At 42.5% G+C, this 21814-nt stretch overlaps 1 protein-coding gene across 5 annotated transcripts in view; it reads left to right on the top strand.

Moving 5' to 3' along the window:
- Positions 1-21814, top strand: part of efl1 (elongation factor like GTPase 1) — a 109286-nt gene that overhangs the window by 8028 nt on the left and 79444 nt on the right. For 4 of the 5 annotated variants that reach the window (XM_052507794.1, XM_052507795.1, XM_052507796.1 and 1 more), the window contains exons 12-15: positions 352-451; positions 17619-17776; positions 17954-18129; positions 18640-18778. In XM_052507794.1, the coding sequence (XP_052363754.1) occupies positions 352-451; positions 17619-17776; positions 17954-18129; positions 18640-18778 (573 nt within the window). Of the gene's footprint in view, positions 1-351; positions 452-17618; positions 17781-17953; positions 18130-18639; positions 18779-21814 lie in introns of all 5 variants that reach the window. The other variant, XM_052507793.1, reaches the window with a different exon arrangement.

Here is a 21814-nt window from a genome sequence, read left to right as displayed (position 1 = left end):
AATTAGTCCAATAAGAAACACGTTTTTTTGTTACGGTGTGCACTACTGAACATGTCCTAGGTGCCTTTAGAGCTTGGGCTAAAACGAGAGACAATGTTTGAACATGTTCATGACAACCTCTATAGTATCTGGGTGGGTAAGGAGTAATACAGTATCTCTGTTGAGAACAGAGACTTTCCTCCATTTAAAAGGCACATTTAAGCAAGAATGGAATATTATTTACTTTGAGTCAAGCTGTTAAATCCTATATTTTACACAGAGTTTATGCTGTGGTTTCTGTATACTGTGGTGCTTGGTTCTCTTATTGAATTCTAACTATATGCTCAGTAACCTTGTCCTGTGTGTTCCCAGCCTTCATGCAGTGTTCCAGTGATGACACAGCCCCTGTCATTGTGTTTGTGTCCAAGATGTTTATGGTGGACGCCAAGGCCCTGCCTCAGAACAAACAGAGGTAAGTGTGTGTTTGGTCCTGGACATCATGCAGAGGTACAGAAAGTGAGTGTGACTGTAGGAACGACACTAGATGGCACTCTTGTCTATGGGTTTCATGGTGTGTGTGTGTGTGTGTGTGTGTGTGTGTGTGTGTGTGTGCGCACACACTACTGGTCAAAAGTTTGTACATACCTACTCATTGAAGTGTTTAGTAACCAGAAAAGTGTTAACCTCTAGGGTACATAAGACTGTAGCGTCCCACCTCTTCAACAGCTAGTGAAACTGCAGGGCGCCAAATTAAAAACAATAGAAATCCCATAATTAAAATTCCTCAAACATACATGTATTTTACACCATTCTAAATATACACTTGTTGTAAATCCAGCCACAAAAAATGCTTTACGACGAACGCAAACCAAATGATTATGTTAGGTCAGAGTCAAGTCACAGAATAACACAGCCATTTTCCAGCCAAAGAGAGGAGTCACAAAAAGCAGAAATATAGATAAAATGAATCACTAACCTTTGATCTTCATCAGATGATACTCATATGACTTCATGTTACACAATACATGTATGTTTTGTTTGGTAAAGTTCATATTTTATATTAAAAAATCTGAGTTTACATTGGTGCCTTACTTTGAGAAGTTCCAAAACATCATTTGATTTTGCAGAGAGCCACATCAATTTACAGAAATACTCATAATAAACATTGATAAAAGATACAACTGTTATGCATGGAATTTTAGATGCACTTCTCCTTAATGCACCCGCTGTGTCAGATTTGAAAAAAGCTTTACGGAAAAAGCAAACCATGCAATATTCTGAGTCGGCGCTCAGAGCCCAATCAAGACACAATATTATGCAATCAACAAAAGTCATAAATAGCATTAAATCTTCACTTTTGATGATTTTTGTCAGAATGCACTCCCAGGACTCCCACTTCCACAAGAAATTATTGTTTTGTTCGGTAATGTCCATCATTTATGTCCAAATAGTTACTTTTGTTAGCGCGTTTGGTAAACAAATCCAAAGTTACGAAGCGCGTTCACTAAAAGCAGACGAAATGTCAAAAGGTTCCGTAACAGTCAGTAGAAACATGTCAAACGATGTATTGAATCAATCTTTAGGATGTTTTTAACATAAATCTTGAATAATGTTCCAACCGGAGAATTCCATTGTCTTCAGAAGTGCGGTGGAACAGAGCTCCCTCTCATGGTCAGAGCATGATCAGCTCATGGCAGACCTCATTCCCTTCTCCTTCAGCCCCACTTCACAGTAGAAGCATCAGACAAGGCCGTAGGAATTGCAACATGACCAATATCCCACTCTATCTTCAATAGGGGCTGAGTTGAAGATCGACCAACCTCAGATTTCCCACTTACTGGTTGGATTTTTATCTCAGGTTTTTGCCTGCCATATGAGTTCTGTTGTACTCACAGACATCATTCAAACAGTTTTAGAAACTTCAGAGTGTTTACTATCCAAATCTACTAACAATATGCATATTCTAGCTTTTATGGCTTTGTAGCCGGCCGTTTACTCTGGGCATGCTTTTCATCCGGACGTGAAAATACTGCCCCCTACCCTAAAGAAGTTAAGAAAATCTAAATATTTGAGATTCTTCAAATAGCCACTCTTTGCCTTAATGAAAGCTTTGCACACTCTTGGCATTCTCTCAACCAGCTTCATGAGGTAGTCCCCTGGAATGCATTTTAACCTGTTAACAGGTGTGCCTTCTTCTTGGGGCGGCAGCGTAGCCTAGTGGTTAGAGCGTTGGACTAGTAACCGGAAGGTTGCGAGTTCAAACCTCTGTCGTTCTGCCCCTGAACAGGCAGTTAACCCACTGTTCCCAGGCCGTCATTGAAAATAAGAATGTGTTCTTAACTGACTTGCCTGGTTAAATAAAGGTAAAATTAAATTTAAAAAATGTTAATCATTTTCTTTCTTAATTCGTTTGAGCCAATCAGCTGTGTTGTGCCAAGGTAGGGGATTATACAGAAGATATCCCTATTTGGTAAAAGACCAATTCCATATTATGGCAAAAAACGCTCAAATAAGCAAAGAGAAACGACAGTCCATCATTTCTTTAAGACATGAAGGTCAGTCAATATGGAACATATCAAGAACTTTGAAAGTGCAATCGCAAAAACCATCCAGCGCTGTGATGAAACAGGATCTCATGAGGACCGCCACAGGAAGACCCAGAGTGTTCATTAGAGTTACCAGCCTCAGAAATTGCAGCCCAAATAAATGCTTCACAGAGTTCAAGTAACAGACACATCTCAACATCAACTGTTCAGAGGAGACTGTGTGAATCAGGCCTTCATGGTCGAATTGCTGCAAAGAAACCACTACTAAAGGATACCAATAATAAGAAGAAACTTGCTTGGTCCAAGAAACACGAGCAATGGACATTAGACCGCTGGAATGTGTCTTTTGGTCTGGAGTCCAAATTGGAGATTTTTGATTCCAACCTCTGTGTCTTTGTGAGACGCGGTGTCGGTGAACAGATGATCTCCGCATGTGTATTTCCCACCGTGAAGCATGGAGGAGGGGGTATCATGGTGTGGGGGTGCTTTGCTGGCGACACTGATTTATTTAGAACACTTAACCTGCATGGCTTCCACAGCATTCTGCAGCGATTCACCATCCCTTCTGGTTTGCTCTTAGTGGGACTATCATTTGTTTTTCAACAGGACAATGACCCAACACACCTCCAGACTGTGTAAGGGCTATTTTATCACGGAGGAGAGTGATGACCTGCTGCATCAGATGACCTGGTCTCCACAATTCCCCGACCGGCAGAGTGAAGAAAAAGCAGCCAACAAGTGCTCAGCATATGTGGGAACTTCTTCAAGACTGTTGGAAAAACATTCCAGGTGAAGCTGGCTGAGAGAATGCCAAAGCTGTCATCAAGGCAAAGAGTGGCTATTTGAAGAATCTCAAATATCAAATATATTTTTGATTTTATTTATCACTTTTTTTGGTTACTACATGATTCCATATGTGTTATTTCATAGTTTTGATGTCTTCATTATTATTATACAATGTAGGAAATTGTAAAAATAAAGAAAACCCTTGAATGACACATACACAGAGTGAGTGCATTTGGAAAGTATTCAAACCTCCTTCACTTTTTCCACATTTTGTTACGTTCCAGCTATTCTACTGATATCATTAAAATACCACAAAGGGATGCTGCACTACAGTAGAGCCACCCCAGCACCACATTTGCTCCTCAGAAGCAGATTTTCGCAGCTCCCCAGTGTTATTTTAATGGCCGTGGCCTGTGAAGCACGTGTTGAGGAAAATGTATTGGCAGGGTGGGTTATAAGCTTGCCTGGCTTAGTAAACCAATAGAAAAGTCCCAAAACTGCAAATCCATGTGGCACTCCAGGCAGACTGAAACAAACGCTCCAAGTATTGGGAGGGATGTTTGAAGTATTTGAACCCAGGACTGGTTGTAGATATGGATAGTTGTAGGAATTACATATTATGTCACATTTTGGAAACAATTGTTTGACTTGTGATAACATTGTAGTACTATGGGGGCTTCTAACACATAATTTTGAAGGTTCCACTTAAGATGATGTGTTACGTGGTCGTTTCACCTTCCTTTGCTGAATGCACTTATTGTGTGCGTTTCCATAATAGCGTCTGCTAGGCTTAATGACCAGGATGCAAAGTGCTCCTGTGCTGTGCGGCTCCAGGAAGACAGTGTGTCTACATCCCAAATGGCACCGTATTCCCTTCATAGTGCTCTACTTTGACCAGAGCGCTATGGGCCCTAGTTAAAAGTAGTGTGCTGAATAGGGTGCCATTTGGGATGTAGAATTAGTGTAGTCTTCTCCAGAAGCTATTATAGTGTGTTCTCTACTGATAGCTATTACAGCGTCCCCCTCAACAATACAGTTGGATAATAGTCATGTTATAATGGGATGGTGACTGTACAAATGGCTTTGGCGGGATACCAAATGGCACCCTACATAGGGCCCTACTTTTGACCAGGGCTCACTCACATAAAAAATCCTTGTGACATGTATATATTTTTTTAATCAGCCGTTAGTGCATAGCCTAAGTTTTAGGGCGTAACTGTACGCTGGCCAAATATACGCCAGTTGACAAATGCTTTTGGGAAAAAGTTAACGTCGATCCACTGATGCAAAAAGTACCATAAAAGAACATTAGCCTAAAGTTTGGGAAAGATTTGGGGAAGTGGTAAAGGAGGATGATGGCAGTGCCGGTAGTGCTGAGCGAAGAACTGACCATTAGTTTTTTTACCTCTGTTATTACGCCTAAACAACTAATTGACCGACATCGGTTCAATTACTTGAATTTAATTTAGTTTCATTTTTTTTTGCCCAACGCAACGTTTCTCTAGAGAGAAATCAAATAATTCAGGAGAGAAATCAAGTCAATAACTATGTGGGACGCTGGGCTGAAGGAAGTTGTAGTTTTCATTAAGCAAATATTCAACCTAGTTCAGTGCAGAAATGTGGTAATTAACTACAATGACCATAATCCATTTTTTTTTATGGCTCCTACAGAGACTGATCAGAGCGGAAGAGGTGACGCGAGAGGTTTCACTCTTGCCAAAATCTGTCCAAAATAAGCCCAATTTGTTTCTACGGGCTTATTATGGACTGAAGCTTTTCTCCTGCCTTCCTGCCTTTGTTAGGGTGGAGACATGAGCATCTCAACATTATATACAGATCTCTGGACCGATACACTTTCACGCCTGCTTCGTTAGGTTAGATACACAAAGACTGCATGAGAGACGAATCTACACAACGACGAGAGGGACAGAGACAGTTTGTTAAAGCATAACTTATCTACTTTGAAGAACTAGTGAAATTATTTTTTTTGACAGCTCTGCAGCATATTTAAGCAGGCTAGCTAAATAGGATGCCTAAAGACATTACAGTATGGGGAGAACAGAGAGAATGTTAGATGGTCTGGCTGGATGACTAATATTGCCTGAGCAGAGATGAGATCATGACTTAAAGGAATTAAAAATAATACAATAAAATACAAATTAAGTAGTATACCCAACTGAAATATTTTATTTCCAAGTAATTGTCCATTTTTCTATTGATATCTACCCAGTGGTTCCCAACCTTTTTCAGTTTCTGTACCAATAACTGAATTTTGCTCTGCCAGGAGTACCCCTGAAATACCCCCTCATGTGCATTTTACCTGTAGACCCATGGTCTCATAAGTCTTCTCAAGTACCCCTTGTGGATAGGTCATGTACCCGAGGGATCCTACAGTCGTATCAATAGTTGTGAACCACTGGTCTACCCAATGAGGACCTGACACATGTCATTGGGATATTTTCGATGTTTTGGCAATTGAATGGTCACTATTTTTGGTTTTGGAATTTCCTGTTACAAAGCTCTAAAATCATCTAATTATAAGTTGACGGACAAATAGCCTACCAAAATGTTGGACATTATAAGCAGAAACATAAGCCTATCTAAAAGGCCTGTCAAAAAATTGCTCTGCCATCTTTCCCTGTACAGCGCATTTTTTATATTATATTTGTGGGTTAGGGTCGGTTGTGGGCCTCAGATTTGCACTTAGCCGGGCGGTTGCGGATGGGTTATTAGCAGGTGCAGGAGAAAAACAGGCTGACCCGTGCATCACTAACACACACACACACACACACACACACTGCATCGCTGGTAAGCATTTCACTCTAAAATCTACAGTAGTTGTATTCGGCATGTGATAAATAACATTTGATTTGACACACACACATACATCAACACCCCCCCCCCTCTGTCTGCCAGTATTACTCCCTGTTCTATATCTGACCTGGTATGATCCTTTCGGTATTACTCCCTGTTCTCTATCTGACCTGGTATGATCCTGTCGGTAATACTCCCTGTTCTCTATCTGACCTGGTATGATCCTCAGTGTCTGTATGCCTTAGGTCTGTGGAGTAGAAAGAAGCCCCCTTGGCAGGCTGTTGTCGATGAACAGCATTCTAACATAGGTATTCCTCTTGTCCAGATGGGTTAGGGCAGTGTGGTTGCGATTGCGTCGTCTGTGGTCCTATTTGGGCGGTAAGCAAATTGGAGTGGGTCTAGGGTGTCAGGTAGGGTGGAGGTGATAAGGTCCTTGACTAGTCTCTCAAAGCACTTCATGATGACAGAAGTGAGTGCTACCGGCGGTAGTCGTTTAGCTCAGTTACCTTAGCTTTTTTGGGAACAGGAACAATGGCGGCCCTCTTGAAGCATGTGGGAACAGCAGACTGGGATAAGGATTGATTGAATATGTCCGTAAACACACCAGCCAGCTGGTCTGCGCATGCTCTGAGGACGCGGCTGGGGATGCCGTCTGGGCCTGCTGCCTTGCGAGGGTTAACACGTTTAAATGTTTTACTCGCGTCGGCTGCAGTGAAGGAAAGTCCGCAGGTTTTGGTAGCGGGCGGTGTCAGTGGCACTGTATTGTCCTCAAAGCGAGCAAAGAAGTTGTTTAGTCTGTCTGGGTTTTATTTTTGTAATCCGTGATTGACTGTAGACCCTGCCACATACCTCTTGTGTCTGAGCCATTGAATTGCGACTCTACTTTGTCTCTATTGACGCTTACCTTGTTTGATTGCTTTGCGGAGGGAATAGCTACACTGTTTGTATTCGGTCATGTTTCCGGTCACCTTGCCCTGATTTAAAAGCAGTGATTCGCGCTTTCAGTTTTACTCGAATGCTGCCATCAATCCACGGTTTCTGGTTTGGGAATTTTGTAATAGCTGCTGTGGGTACGACATCGCCGATGCACTTGCAAATAAACTCGCTCACCGAATCAGCATATTCTTCAATGTTGTTGTTTGACGCAATGCGGAACATATCCCAGTCCACGTGATCGAAGAAATCTTGAAGCCTGGAATCAGATTGGTCGGACCAGCGTTGAACAGACCTGAGCGCGGGAGCTTCCTGTTTTAGTCTCTGTCTATAGGCAGGGAGCAACAAAATGGAGTCGTGGTCAGCTTTTCCGAAAGGAAGGCGAGGGAGGGCCTTATATGCGTCGCGGAAGTTAGAATAACAATGATCCAGGGTTTGACCAGCCCTTGTAGCACAATCGATATGCTGATAGAATTTAGGGAGTCTTGTTTTCAGATTAGCCTTGTTAAAATCCCCAGCTACAATGAATGTAGCCTCAGGATATGTGATTTCCAGTTTACATAGAGTCAAATGAAGTTCGTTCAGGTCCATCGATGTGTCTGCTTGGGGGGGAATATATGTGGCTGTGATTATAATCGAAGAGAATTCTCTTGGTAGATAATGCCGACAACATTTGATTGTGAGGAATTCTAAGTCAGGTGAACAGAAGGACTTGAGTAGGAGGTTTCCACCTCATTTTCTGGGCAGTGTGCACATAGCCTGTCTTCTCTTGAGAGCCAGGTCTGCCTACGACGGCCTTTCTCAATAGCAGGGCTATGCTCACTGAGTCTGTACATAGCATTCCTTAAGTTTGGGACAGTCACAGTGGTCAGGTATTCTGCCACTGTGCACTCTCCGTTTAGGGCCAAATAGCATTCTAGTTTGCTCTGTTTTTTTGTTAATTCTTTCCAATGTGTCAAGTAATTATTTATTTATTTCTCATGATTTGGTTGGGTCTAATTGTGTTGCTGATTTTGGGCTCTGTGGGGTGTGTTTGTGAACAGAGGACCAGCTTGCTTAGAGGACTCTTCTCCAGGTTCATCTCCCTGTAGGTGATGGCTTTGTTATGGAATGTTTGGGAATCACTTCCTTTTAGGTGGTTGTAGAATTTAATTGCTCTTTTCTAGAAATGTTATAATTAGCGGGTATCGGCCTTCTTCTGCTCTGCATGTATTATTTGGTGTTTTACATTGTACACGGAGGATATTTTTCCTCTCCATTCACTTAACCCCCACAGGTTGCTCTCTTTGTCACTCACTCACTCACTCACTCACTCACTCACTCACTCACTCACTCACTCACTCACTCACTCACTCACTCACTCACTTCCTCCTCTCCTCTGTCACGGTATCAACCTGTAATGGCTGATTCTACCATTACACTGAGAAAAAGGAGAGCGAGAGAGACCTAACTAGCCTGTATTAGTTCAGCGAGAGATAGAAAGGGGGAGAGTGAAGGATATTAGTGAAGAGGAAGCATGCCATCCCACACACAGTATGCTACAGTAGAAAAGGCCTGGCCACCATCAGTCTAATGATCCAGCCAGGACCCCTTCCTTCCCCTGATGGCTGCCACCTGCTGCAGTAGCACACACACGCTGCTGGCAGATCCCAGGCCACCCATGGACTAGTTGGGGACAATTACTGTACATACCACAGATTTTCTCTCATCAGATCCATACCTTGTCAGCCCAGACATATCATTGGCCACCCATGGACTAGTAGGACCATTGAAACTGCCTCTCATCTTATTATTATTATTATTTATTTATTTTATCTATACTGTATCACCTCAGGCATATCTGTGGCTAGCATGGGTCATTGAAGCTGTGCATATCACTTCAGGCGTATCTCTGATCCTATTTTAGCACTCCTACTCTGAGACACTTGCTAAATACAGGCCCAGAGTTGTAACCTGATCAGGAAAACTCCTGGTCCCTAATGTTAAGAACTACAAATACCACAGCATCTGTGTCTTGTTTCTCTTGACACAAATTTGGGACAGATCTAGGATCAGCTTCCCCTCTTCCTTTCCTAACCTTAACCATTAGTGTGGGAAACTGACCATAGATTGGCATCTAGGGGAAACTTCATCCTAGACTGTTCATACTGGAACCGTTGAGTTCAGCTCCATTGAGCCAGCCTGACCTAGATCTTTGTGTACATGCTACATAAGTAAAACTATGCATAATCCTGTTCCGTTTACTTCGCTGACTGTTTTGCCATCTTAACGGCTTACAATCTTTCTGGATGTCTTCTAAATAGCAACTTATTCCCTATATAGTGCACTGCTTTTGACCAGAGTCCTATGGGCTAAGATCTACCTTCTCTGCAAAGGAAAACATACCTTATTCAATGGCCTCTACTATCATCTGTGTCCCAAATGGCACCTATTCCCTATGTACAGTACCAGTGAAAGGTTTAGACACACTTACACATTCAAGGGTTTTTCTTTATTTGTACTAGTTTCTACAGTGCAGAATAACAGTGAAGACATCAACTATGAAATAACACATGGAATCATGTAGTAAACAAAAAACTGTTAAACAAATCAAAATATATGATATTTTTTAGATTCTTCAAAGTAGCCCCCCTTTGCCTTGATTACTGCTTTACACACTCTTGGTATTCTGTCAACCAGCTTCACCTGAAATGCTTTTCCAACAGTCTTGAAGAGTTCCCACATATACTGAGCACTCGTTGGCTGCTTTTCCTTCACTCTGCGGTCCAACTCATCCCATCTCAATTGGGTTGAGGTCGGGTGATTGTGGACTTTCCTTCTTGGTTAACAAGCCCTTACACAGCCTGTTTCTTTGGAATGAGTAGGTGTGTCCAAACGTTTAACTGGTACTGTATATAGCGATCTACTTTTGACTGGGGCTGTTTGGTGTGTTGTATAGTGCCCAATACAAATATCAGGTATATTATATGTTTATGAGTAGTCTGTTGCAGATGGTACATGTTTGTGTTTTACATGAATAGCCTTCAATGCAGACACTTTGAACAATTTCCTTTTGGCTGTTTTAGATACTACAGTAGATACTACATTTCCCTTCTCTGTTCAACTTAAGGGGCTTTATTGGCATGGGAAACATGTTAACATTGCCAAAGCATATGAAATAGATAATAAACAAAAGTGAAATAAACTATAAAATATAAAATGTACACTCAAAGTTCCAAAATAGACATATGACATTTGAAATGTACAGTGTTGTAACGATGTGAAAATAGTACACAAGGGAAAATGAATAAACATAAATATGGGTTGTGTTTACAATGGTGTTTGTTCTTCACTGGTTGCCCTTTTCTTGTGGCAACAGGTCACAAATCTTGCTGCTGTGATGGCACACTGGTATTTCACCCAATAGAAATGGGAGTTTATCAAAATTTGATTTATTTTTGAATTCTTTGTGTTTCTGTAATCTGAGGGAAATATTTCTCTCTAATATGGGCATACATTGGGCAGGAGGTTAGGAAGTGCAACTCAGTTTCCACCTCATTTTATGGGCAATGTGCACATAGCCTGTCTTCTTGAGAGCCATGTCTGCCTACGGTGGCCTTTCTCAGTAGCAAGACTATGTTCACTGAGTCTGTACATAGTCAAAGCTTTCCTTCATTTTGTGTCAGTCACAGTGGTCTCTCTCTGTTTCTCTTTCTGAATCAGCTTCAGGGGGTTCCTGGCTGACACTCCTACATGCCTCCACAGCTATGGTTATGCTTTGTTACCATGGCACCCACCATCAATTTAGGTCTCAGTAGTAGTTCTGAGACTGCTCGTAGGAGTGAGAGGGCAACCTCTCTGTTTCTACCTCTCTCTACACCCCGTTCTGTCTCTCCCTCTCTCGCCCCTTCCTTTCTGACTCTCTCCATCTGTCTATGTCTCTCTCTCCACAAACAGTCTTGACCTGGTGTTTTAAATGTCCTCACATCTGATTGGCTGGTGATGTCAGTGGGTTTTATTAATGGCTCTGGGCAGTTGCTCGGCAGAATACACACACTGGCATGCACACAGCCACACACTAAAACATCCCTCTCTCATTAACAGTATGAGGAACCTAGATGTTCTGTTTCTTTTTATCAAAGCAGCAGTCGTTCTGTATGTTTTAATTATTTATAAGAGATAGCAAAACATCTATAACAGAACTTGGAAAGAGTTACATCATGGAACAACAAGACTGTTGAGTTAACAAATTAATCAGTAAACAAAAGAGTGAAACCAATGTGTTCTGTGTTCAAGTCCTGTAGAATCCTGCAAGTGGGATGAAAGCAGAATTCTAAGTTTATCAAGTGAGAATTCTCAAACAAATGTGAGCCAAACGTTTTTTGATCTCAGCAACACAATAGCACGTGCAGCAAAGACTAAGAAGCAGAGTCAGACTTCAACCAACCATCCAAAGTGTTCCAGTATGGATGAAGGCGTTCCAGCCTTCCAGTATGGTATGATGCTGATGAAGACGGTTTCACGAACAGCTTTAGTATCAATATCATCTCATTTTCCACATATTTAAAACAGATATATCACACACACACACACACACACACAACCAGCTTATAACACACTTAAAAGGCTTGTGGTTTTGAGAGAATCCTACTTTAACGTCGAGAAGCTTGCGAAGCCATTACTTTATAACCGCTGCAACGGAGGCCAGAGACCACAACGCATGGCTTTCCCATTATTGCCCATGAGCGACTGATTTGACCTCATCAAGAAAAACACGGCAGCTCTGCTGTGGTCGCTTTGTTAAAGAATGTAGCTACACAGTACGCTTATGAATGCAACGGGTTGGAATTGTTGAACTTGGAGGAAATAAGTGAATCTCGGGTGAAATGGAATATGAGTGGGATGAGCGTGTGTGCAGTGCACGCAGGTATGTGTGTTGTTCGCAAGAGTGTGTGTGTGGGGTGACAAATTGCAGGAGACACACCTCACACTAAAAGCAGAAGTCAGTGGTTAGCAGCATTCCACAAGTAGTCCTTCAGTACAATAAATTGTTCCATTTCTCCCATGTTGCGGTCTTCATGGCAAGCCTGTATTCGTTTAGGCCCGTTTCTGTCTAATTTATACAAAACGTAATCAACCATACCCCCCCTATAGTCTTTGTGAATCAGCAGAGCTTGTTTTATTGTTTATTATGTCCCAAATGGCACCCTATTCCCTGTGGGCCCAGGTCAAAAGTAGTGCACTGTATAGGGAATGGGGTGCCATTTGGGACGGATCCTAAATTATGGGATAGTTTAAGCGGTCGGTCGTCAAGGAGCTGAACTTGTGTGGATGGCCACTACTGTCAATCATGGCTTCCAGCTGTATCAATGTAGTCACTTTGAAGCTATCTCACACACACACACACACATACACACACATACACACACACACACACAGACACACAGACACACAGACACACCACTCACCGCAATGACTCTGCAGTTTGCCATTTCAAACGACACACCCACGTGCCTTGAGTTTGTGGTGGCCAGAGCAATTTTTGAGTAATTGTTATTCTGTTTTTCCAGCTTGGCCCGGAGACACCACCTATGTTGTCATAATTGGTCAAATTGAACCTTTGCATATTTTCCATCGCCGGTAGGTAATTACAACATAGTTTCTCAGTGAGGGAAGTTAGCAGCACAAATAACCATCATGCGATGACGGGACTTGGTAGGATGAGGTACGAACCTGACCTCTTGACTCCATGCTGCATCCCAAATGGCACCCTATTGCCTAGTGCACTACTTTTGACCAGAGCCCTGGTCCCATACCATTCACACGCTGTCTGGACACACATACAGTACCAGTAAAAAATTTGGACACCTACTCATTCAAGGGTTTTCTTTATTTTTACTATTTTCTACATTGTAGAATAATAGTGAAGACATCAAAACTATGAAATAACACATGGAATCATAAAGTAACTAAAAAAGTGTTCAACAAATCAAAATATATATTCTTCAAAGTAGCCACACTTTGCCTTGATGACAGCTTATCACATTCTTGGCATTCTCTCCAGCTTCATGAGGAATGCTTTTCCAACATTCTTGAAGGAGTTCTCACATATGCTGAGCACTTTTTGGCTGCTTTTCCTTCACTTTGGGGTCCAACTCATCCTAAACCATCTCAATTGGGTTGAAGTCGGGTGATTGTGGAGGCCAGGTTATCTGATGCAGATCTCCATCACTCTCCTTCTTGGTCAAATAGCCCTTACACAGCCTGAAAGTGTGTGTTGGGTCATTGTCCTGTTGAAAAACAAATGATAGTCCCACTAAGCGCAAACCAGATGGGATGGCGTATCGCTACAGAATGCTGTGGTAGCCATGCTGGTTAAGTGTGCCTTGAATTCTAAATAAATCACAGACAGTGTCATCAGCAAAGCACCCCCACACCATGATACCCCCTCCTCCATGCTTCACGGTGGGAACCACACATGCGGAGATCATCCGTTCACCTACTCTGCGTCTCACAAAGACACAGCGGTTGGAATCAAAAATCTCCAATTTGGACGAACGGACAGATTTTCACTGGTCTAATGTCCATTGCTCGTGTTTCTTGGCCCAACCAAGTCTCTTCTTATTATTGGTATCCTTTAGTAATGGTTTATTTGCAGCAATTCGACCATGATTCACGCAGTCTCCTCTGAACAGTTGATGTTGAGATGTGTCTGTTACTTGAACTCGGTGAAGCATTTATTTGGGCTGCAATTTCTGAGGCTGGTAACTCGACTGAACTTATCCTCTGCATCAGAGGTAACTCTGAGTCTTCCATTCCTGTGGCGATCTTCATGAGAGCCAGTTTCATCACGGCGCTTGATGGTTTTTGCGACTGCACTTAACTTTCGCATTGACTGACCTTCATGTCTTAAAGTAATAATGTACTGTCATTTCTCTTTGCTTATTTGGGCTGTTCTTGACATGGTATGGACTTGGTCTTTTACCAAATAGGATATCTTCTGTATACCACCCCTACCTTCTCACAACACAACAGATTGCCTCAAACGCATTAAGAAGGAAATCAATTAAATTCTATTCCGCAACAAAGCCTCCTTCACTCACGCCGGCAAACTTACCCTAGTAAAACTGACTATCCTACCGATCCTCGACTTCAGCGATGTCATCTACAAAATTGCTTCCAACACTCTACTCAGCAAACTGGATGCAGTTTATCACAGTGCCGTCCGTTTTGTCACTAAAGCACCTTATACCACCCACCACTGCGACTTGTATGCTCTAGTCGGCTGGCCCTCACTACATATTCGTCGCCAGACCCACTGGCTCCAGGTCATCTACAAGTCCATGCTAGGTAAAGCTCCGCCTTATCTCAGTTCACTGGTCACGATGGCAACACCCATCCGTAGCACGCGCTCCAGCAGCTGTATCTCACTGATCATCCCTAAAGCCAACGCCTCATTTGGCCGCCTTTCATTCCAGCTCTCTGCTGCCTGTGACTGGAACGAATTGCAAAAATCGCTGAAGCTGGAGACTTTTATCTCACTCACTAACTTCAAACATCTGCTATCTGAGCAGCTAACCGATCGCTGCAGCTGTACATAGTCTATTGGTAAATAGCCCACCCATTTTTACCTACCTCATCCCCATACTGTTTTTATTTATTTACTTTTCTGCTCTTTTGCACACCAATATCTCTACCTGTACATGACCATCTGATCATTTATCACTCCAGTGTTAATCTGCAAAATTGTAATTATTCGCCTACCTCCTCATGCCTTTTGCACACAATGTATATAGACTCCCCCCTTTTTTTCTACTGTGTTATTGACTTGTTAATTGTTTACTCCATGTGTAACTCTGTGTTGTCTGTTCACACTGCTATGCTTTATCTTGGCCAGGTCGCAGTTGCAAATGAGAACTTGTTCTCAACTAGCTTACCTGGTTAAATAAAGGTGAAGTAAAAAATCTATATATAAAATTTAAAAAATCCAATTAACTTTTAACAAGGCACACCTGTTAATTGAAATGCATTCCAGGTGACTACGTCAAGAAGCTGGTTGAGAGAATGCCAAGAGTATGCAAAGCTGTCATCAAGGCAAAGGGTGGCTACTTTGAAGAATCTCAAATATAAAATATATTTTGATTTGTCAAGCATTTTTTTGTTTACTACATGATTCCATATGTGTTATTAAATAGTGTTGATGTCTTCACTATTATTCTACAATGTAGAAAATAGTAAAAATAAGAAAATCCCTTGAATGAGTAAGTGTGTCCAAACTTTTTGACTGGTATTGTATTTTTTCCAGACTCTAAAATTGCTCGTGCTGATAGGTATTCATTAATTTCTTTCTTTTTTTATTATTATAATTTTGGGGATTGTGTGTATTGCAAGATATTCCTGCGCTGTTGGAGCTGGAAGCACAAGTATTGCCCTGCACCTGCGATAACATTTGCAAAATTGTGTACATGACCAGTACATTTTGATTTTAAGTAGTGTACCAAATATGTACTAGGGTTCCATTTGGGACACTTACTGTAGCGACAACTACAGGCTGATACGAGATCATTTTATTCCCATTAATAATTTTAAATCTCAGATTGGATAGCCATTAAACATAGATTACACCTTTTTTAAGGAGCATTTTGCTTGGAAACCTGCTCTTATCTTATGCTCTTTGCGCTGTTTTAACTTCCATTCATTGTTGTGTTCTGTCTGTGTAACTACACAGTGTATTCATAAAGTATTCAGACCCTTTGTTACGTAACAGCCTTATCCCCCTCCCCCTCATCAGTCTACACACAATACCGCATAATGACAAAGGAAAAACAGGTTTTTAGGAACTTTTGCAAATGTATTTAATATAAAAAACTGATATCACATTTACATTAGTATTCAGACACTTTACTCAGTACTTAGTTGAAGCACCTTTGGCAGCGATTACAGCCTTGACTATTTTTGGGTGTGAAGCTACAAGCTTGTCACACTTGTATTTGGGGAGTGTCTCACATTCTTCTCTGCAGATCCTCTCAAGCTCAGGTTGTGTAGGGAGTGTCGCTGCACATATATTTTCAGATCTCTCCAGAGATATTCGATAGGGTTCAAGTCCGGGCTCTGACTGGGTCACTCAAGGACATTCAGAGAATTCTCCTGAAGCCACTCCTGTGTTGTCTTGGTTATGTGCTTAGGGTCCTTGTTCTGTTGGATGGTGAACCTTTGCCCCAGAGGTCCTGAGCAATCCGGAGCATGTTAGCATCTATGATCTCTCTGTACACTGCTCTATTCATCTTTCCCTCAATCCTGACTAGTCTCCCAGTCCCTGCCGCTGAAAAACATCCCCACAGCATGATGCTGCCACCACCATGCTTCACCGTATGGATGGTGCCATGTTTCCTCCAGACGTGACGCTTGGCATTTAGGCCAAAGAGTTCAGTCTTGGTTTCAGAGAATCTTGTTCAGTCTTGGACCAGAGAATCTTGTTTGTCATGGTCTGAGAGTCGTGCTGTGATGTGTCTTTTACTGAGGAATGGCTTCCGTCTGGCCACTGTACCATAAAGGTTGGTGGAGTGCTGCAGAGCTGGTTGTCCTTCTGGAAGGTTCTTCCATCACCACAGAGGAACTCTGGAGTGCTGTAAGTGTGACTATTGGGTTCTTGGTCACCTCCCTGACCAAGGCCCTTCTCTCCCAATTGCTCAGTTTAGCCAGGCGGCGAGCTCTGGGAAGAGTCTTGGTGATTCCAAACTTCTTCTATTTAAGAATGATTGAGGCCACTGTGTTCTTGGGGACTTTCAATCCTGTAAAAAATTTTGTGTACCCTTCCCCAGTTCTGTGCCTCAACACAATCTTGTCTCAGAGCTCGACAGACAATTCATTCCATGGCCTGGTTTTTGCTCTGACTTGCACTGTCAACTGTGAGACCTTATATAGACAGGTGTGTGCCTTTCCAAATCATGTCCAATCAATTGAATTTACCACAGGTGGACTCCAAGTTGTAGAAACATCTCTAGGATGATCAGTGGAAACAGGATGCAACTGAGCTCAATTTCGAGTCTCATAGCAAAGGGTCTGTATACTTATGTAAATAAGGTATTTCTGTTTTTTATTTTTAAAACATTTGCAAATATTTGTACAAACCTTTTTTCGCTTTATCACTATGGGGTATTTTGTGTAGATTTGATGATTTATAATACATTTTAGAGTAAGGCTGTAATATAACAAAATGTGGAAAAAGTCAAGGGGTCTGAATACTTTCTGAAGGCACTGTATAATGGATTCTTGGCCAGGGCTCACATGGAAAAAGAGATTTAAAAGTTTCAGTGTGACTTCTCTGGTTAAATAAAGGATGAATCAAATGAAACAGAGCGGTGCTAGTTGCTAGGCTGTGTTACCCTGCTGTAAAGACTTGGTTTAGTAGGTTGTTACATTTCTGTTTTGATGTGTCATGTCTAATAGAATGTGTATTCATTGGCCCAAACAATGGACAGTGTTCAGTAGGGCACACAATAGCAAAACGTTTTGCATTGGAATATTTTCAAAACATTTTCTACCTACTGAACAGGTGTGTTTGTGTGTGTGCGCACACAGGCCGTTGACCCAGGAGGAGATGGCCCAGCGCAGGGAGCTGGCCAGACAGAGACACACTGAGAGACTGGCAGCCATTCAGCAGACGGAAAGTGGGGAGGGAAATGCCCAATCAGGAAGTACAACACTGGCAACCACTCCTGGTGGAGACAACACCATAGGCAAGTGTCTCTCTCTCTCTCACACACACACACACACACTCTTACCTTGCTAAAACCCCAACCCCTGGCCTCTTTTCCCCTAGTGGTTTGGAAGCTCTGGTCATTTCCAATAACCAATGTGTTCATGATGATACCACTGATACCAGTGTATGTCTCATTGTCTTCCCTGACATGCAGGTAGTGAGGGTGTCTCAGGCCAGATACAGGGCCTGCCTCTGAAGGCTAAACCAGAGGAGGAGGAGGGGAAGGAGACGTTCGTAGCCTTCGCCAGAGTCTACAGCGGGGTGGTCCGCAGAGGACAGAAGGTGTTTGTGATGGGGCCCAAGTACGACCCTGCACAAGGCCTGCGCATGGTAAGGATGTACACACTTACAGGCAGACACACACACACACAGGCATGTGGACACACACACGTACACACAATCTGCAGAGGCACAAAACACATTTTCTGCTCAATTTGCAATATTCACCAGACAAAACAATAACTGTTCTGAAGATGAAACCAAATGCTGTTTGTTCAAAGAGCAACAATCATACATTTTCTGCGTGTTTGTTTCCATCTCAAGTTATGTATTCCAAGGTTAAAGATAACATTGACTTCCATGATGAGGGCTGTGTTCCCCTGTGGCCTGGGCAACAGTAGTGCGCTATATACTGTAGGGAATAGGGTGCCATTTGAGACAGACACGTCGTTGTATTATTGTTGCCTCGTCCCTCCTGGTGTCAGTAGCAGTACTACTAACTAACAATTGCTTTTAGAATCCAATATCACTCAACCAATGTACTGGATGATTGTCTCTGATGCTCTAGAGATCTAATGTTCTCTCTCTGTTTCCTTCTCTCTTTCTCCGTCTGTCTGTCAGCTCCCAGAGGGCAGTACTAGTGTGAGTGCCTGTCTCCCTCCCGTCCCTCACCTGGCCTGCTGCACCATGGACAGCCTCTACCTGCTGATGGGCAGAGAGCTGGAGGAACTAGAGGAGGTGCCATCAGGGAACGTACTGGGTACGTACTCAAACACCTACTTGAAGTGAATGGTCTTTTGAAAGGTTCATGCATAATAAGATATTAACTTGTTATCCAATGTTCTTTTTACTGCACGAATAAAGGTGGAAGTTACATCTTTCAGAGTTCTTTGAAAGGCCCAGTGCCGTCAGACGTGATTTTCCTGTGTTTTATATATATATTTCCACACTGAGGTTGGAATAATATTGTGAAAAAAGATGGTAATGCGTTAGTGTAAGCGCTGTTTGAACAGATTTCAGTCTGTTCTGGTGACATCACCATGCGATAAATTAGTTAATGGACCAATAAGAAAGAGAGTTCCAAACCTCTCTGCCAATAAGAGCATGTTTTCAGTTTTACCCTCCCCACTCATACCATACCCAGACAGTCTTAGCAAAATTCTTGCTTGAGAAATTGCACTTGTCTAAGAAGCTATTTTTTTGGTTTGGTTTTTTGACCATTTTTATTGAAAACAATCACAGTCAGGTACTTAATTGTTACCAGGAAATAATTTGAGATTAAAACGGCTGCATTGGACCTTTTAAAAATAGATTTCTTAGTTGCTACATACATTTTTTTTTAAACGGATAAATTAATGATACATTGATTCTTGAAGAATATAACTTGTAAATGCCTCATGATCATGTTGTACCCAATCAGAACCCAAAATATAAGCTTATTTTACTCCAATGTTTGTAAACAATGTGAATGTAAACACTGTACAGTCTCAACATGGTTGAAACTATCATTTAATACTATTAACGGTCAGTCTTTGCATCCTTAGCTCTGTCTATGAATTTGATTTGAGAGGTTACATTTCTCCAGGCTTATCCCTCAGTTTTTCACCAAAGCAGAACTGGATATGTGCGTGCGTGCGTGCGTGCGTGCGTGCGTGCGTGCGTGATCACTTTGCAGATCTCCACATTCAATTACTGAAAGGGAAACTTTTTGCCTTGCCTATACCATTAGGACATTATGAAATAGATGTGCATTAGCCATATTGACTGTACAGCAGCTGTCTAATGCCCTTATCGTGGAGAAGATGATTTATCATGTAGTGGTCCTGTCAGCACCAGACTGACTACACATCCAGTTCATCATGTAGTGGTCCTGTCAACACCAGACTACACATCCAGTTCATCATGTAGTAGTCCTGTCATCACCAGACTACACATCCAGTTCATCATGTAGTAGTCCTGTCATCACCAGACTACACATCCAGTTCATCATGTAGTAGTCCTGTCATCACCAGACTACACATCCAGTTCATCATGTAGTAGTCCTGTCAGCACCAGACTACACATCCAGTTCATCATGTAGTAGCCCTGTCAGCACCAGACTACACATCCAGTTCATCATGTAGTGGTCCTGTCAGCACCAGACTGACATCCAGTTCATCATGTAGTAGTCCTGTCATCACCAGACTACACATCCAGTTCATCATGTAGTGGTCCTGTCAGCACCAGGCTACACATCCAGTTCATCATGTAGTGGTCCTGTCATCACCAGACTACACATCCAGTTCATCATGTAGTGGTCCTGTCATCACCAGACTACACATCCAGTTCATCATGTAGTGGTCCTGTCAGCACCAGATTACACATCCAGTTCATTATGTGGTAGTCCTGTCATCACCAGACTACACATCCAGTTCATCATGTAGTGGTCCTGTCATCACCAGACTACACATCCAGTTCATCATGTAGTGGTCCTGTCATCACCAGACTACACATCCAGTTCATCATGTAGTGGTCCTGTCATCACCAGACTACACATCCATTTCATCATGTAGTGGTCCTGTCATCAGCAGACTACACATCCAGTTCATTATGTGGTAGTCCTGTCATCACCAGACTACACATCCAGTTCATTATGTGGTGGTCCTGTCATCACCAGACTACACATCCAGTTCATCATGTAGTGGTCCTGTCAGCACCAGACTACACATCCAGTTCATCATGTAGTAGTCCTGTCATCACCAGACTACACATCCAGTTCATCATGTAGTAGTCCTGTCATCACCAGACTACACATCCAGTTCATCATGTAGTAGTCCTGTCAGCACCAGACTACACATCCAGTTCATCATGTAGTAGCCCTGTCAGCACCAGACTACACATCCAGTTCATCATGTAGTGGTCCTGTCAGCACCAGACTACACATCCAGTTCATTATGTGGTAGTCCTGTCATCACCAGACTACACATCCAGTTCATCATGTAGTGGTCCTGTCAGCACCAGACTACACATCCAGTTTATCATGTAGTGGTCCTGTCAGCACCAGACTACACATCCAGTTCATCATGTAGTAGCCCTGTCAGCACCAGACTACACATCCAGTTCATCATGTAGTTGTCCTGTCAGCACCAGACTACACATCTAGTTTATTGTGTGGTAGTCCTGTCAGCACCAGACTACACATCCAGTTCATCATGTAGTGGTCCTGTCATCAGCAGACTACACATCCATTTCATCATGTAGTTGTCCTGTCATCACCAGACTACACATCCAGTTCATCATGTAGTGGTCCTGTCATCAGCAGACTACACATCCATTTCATCATGTAGTGGTCCTGTCATCAGCAGACTACACATCCAGTTCATTATGTGGTAGTCCTGTCATCACCAGACTACACATCCAGTTCATTATGTGGTGGTCCTGTCATCACCAGACTACACATCCAGTTCATCATGTAGTGGTCCTGTCAGCACCAGACTACACATCCAGTTCATCATGTGGTAGTCCTGTCATCACCAGACTACACATCCAGTTCATCATGTGGTAGTCCTGTCATCACCAGACTACACATCCAGTTCATCATGTAGTGGTCCTGTCAGCACCAGACTACACATCCAGTTCATCATGTAGTAGTCCTGTCAGCACCAGACTACACATCCAGTTCATCATGTAGTGGTCCTGTCAGCACCAGACTACACATCCAGTTCATCATGTAGTGGGCCTGTCATCAGCAGACTACACATCCAGTTCATCATGTAGTAGTCCTGTCATCACCAGACTACACATCCAGTTCATCATG

Source organism: Oncorhynchus keta, unplaced genomic scaffold (genome assembly GCF_023373465.1).
Source record: "Oncorhynchus keta strain PuntledgeMale-10-30-2019 unplaced genomic scaffold, Oket_V2 Un_contig_3157_pilon_pilon, whole genome shotgun sequence".
In the NCBI taxonomy this organism is placed as follows: Eukaryota; Metazoa; Chordata; class Actinopteri; order Salmoniformes; family Salmonidae; genus Oncorhynchus; species Oncorhynchus keta.
This window is presented reverse-complemented; position numbering and strand designations above follow the sequence as displayed.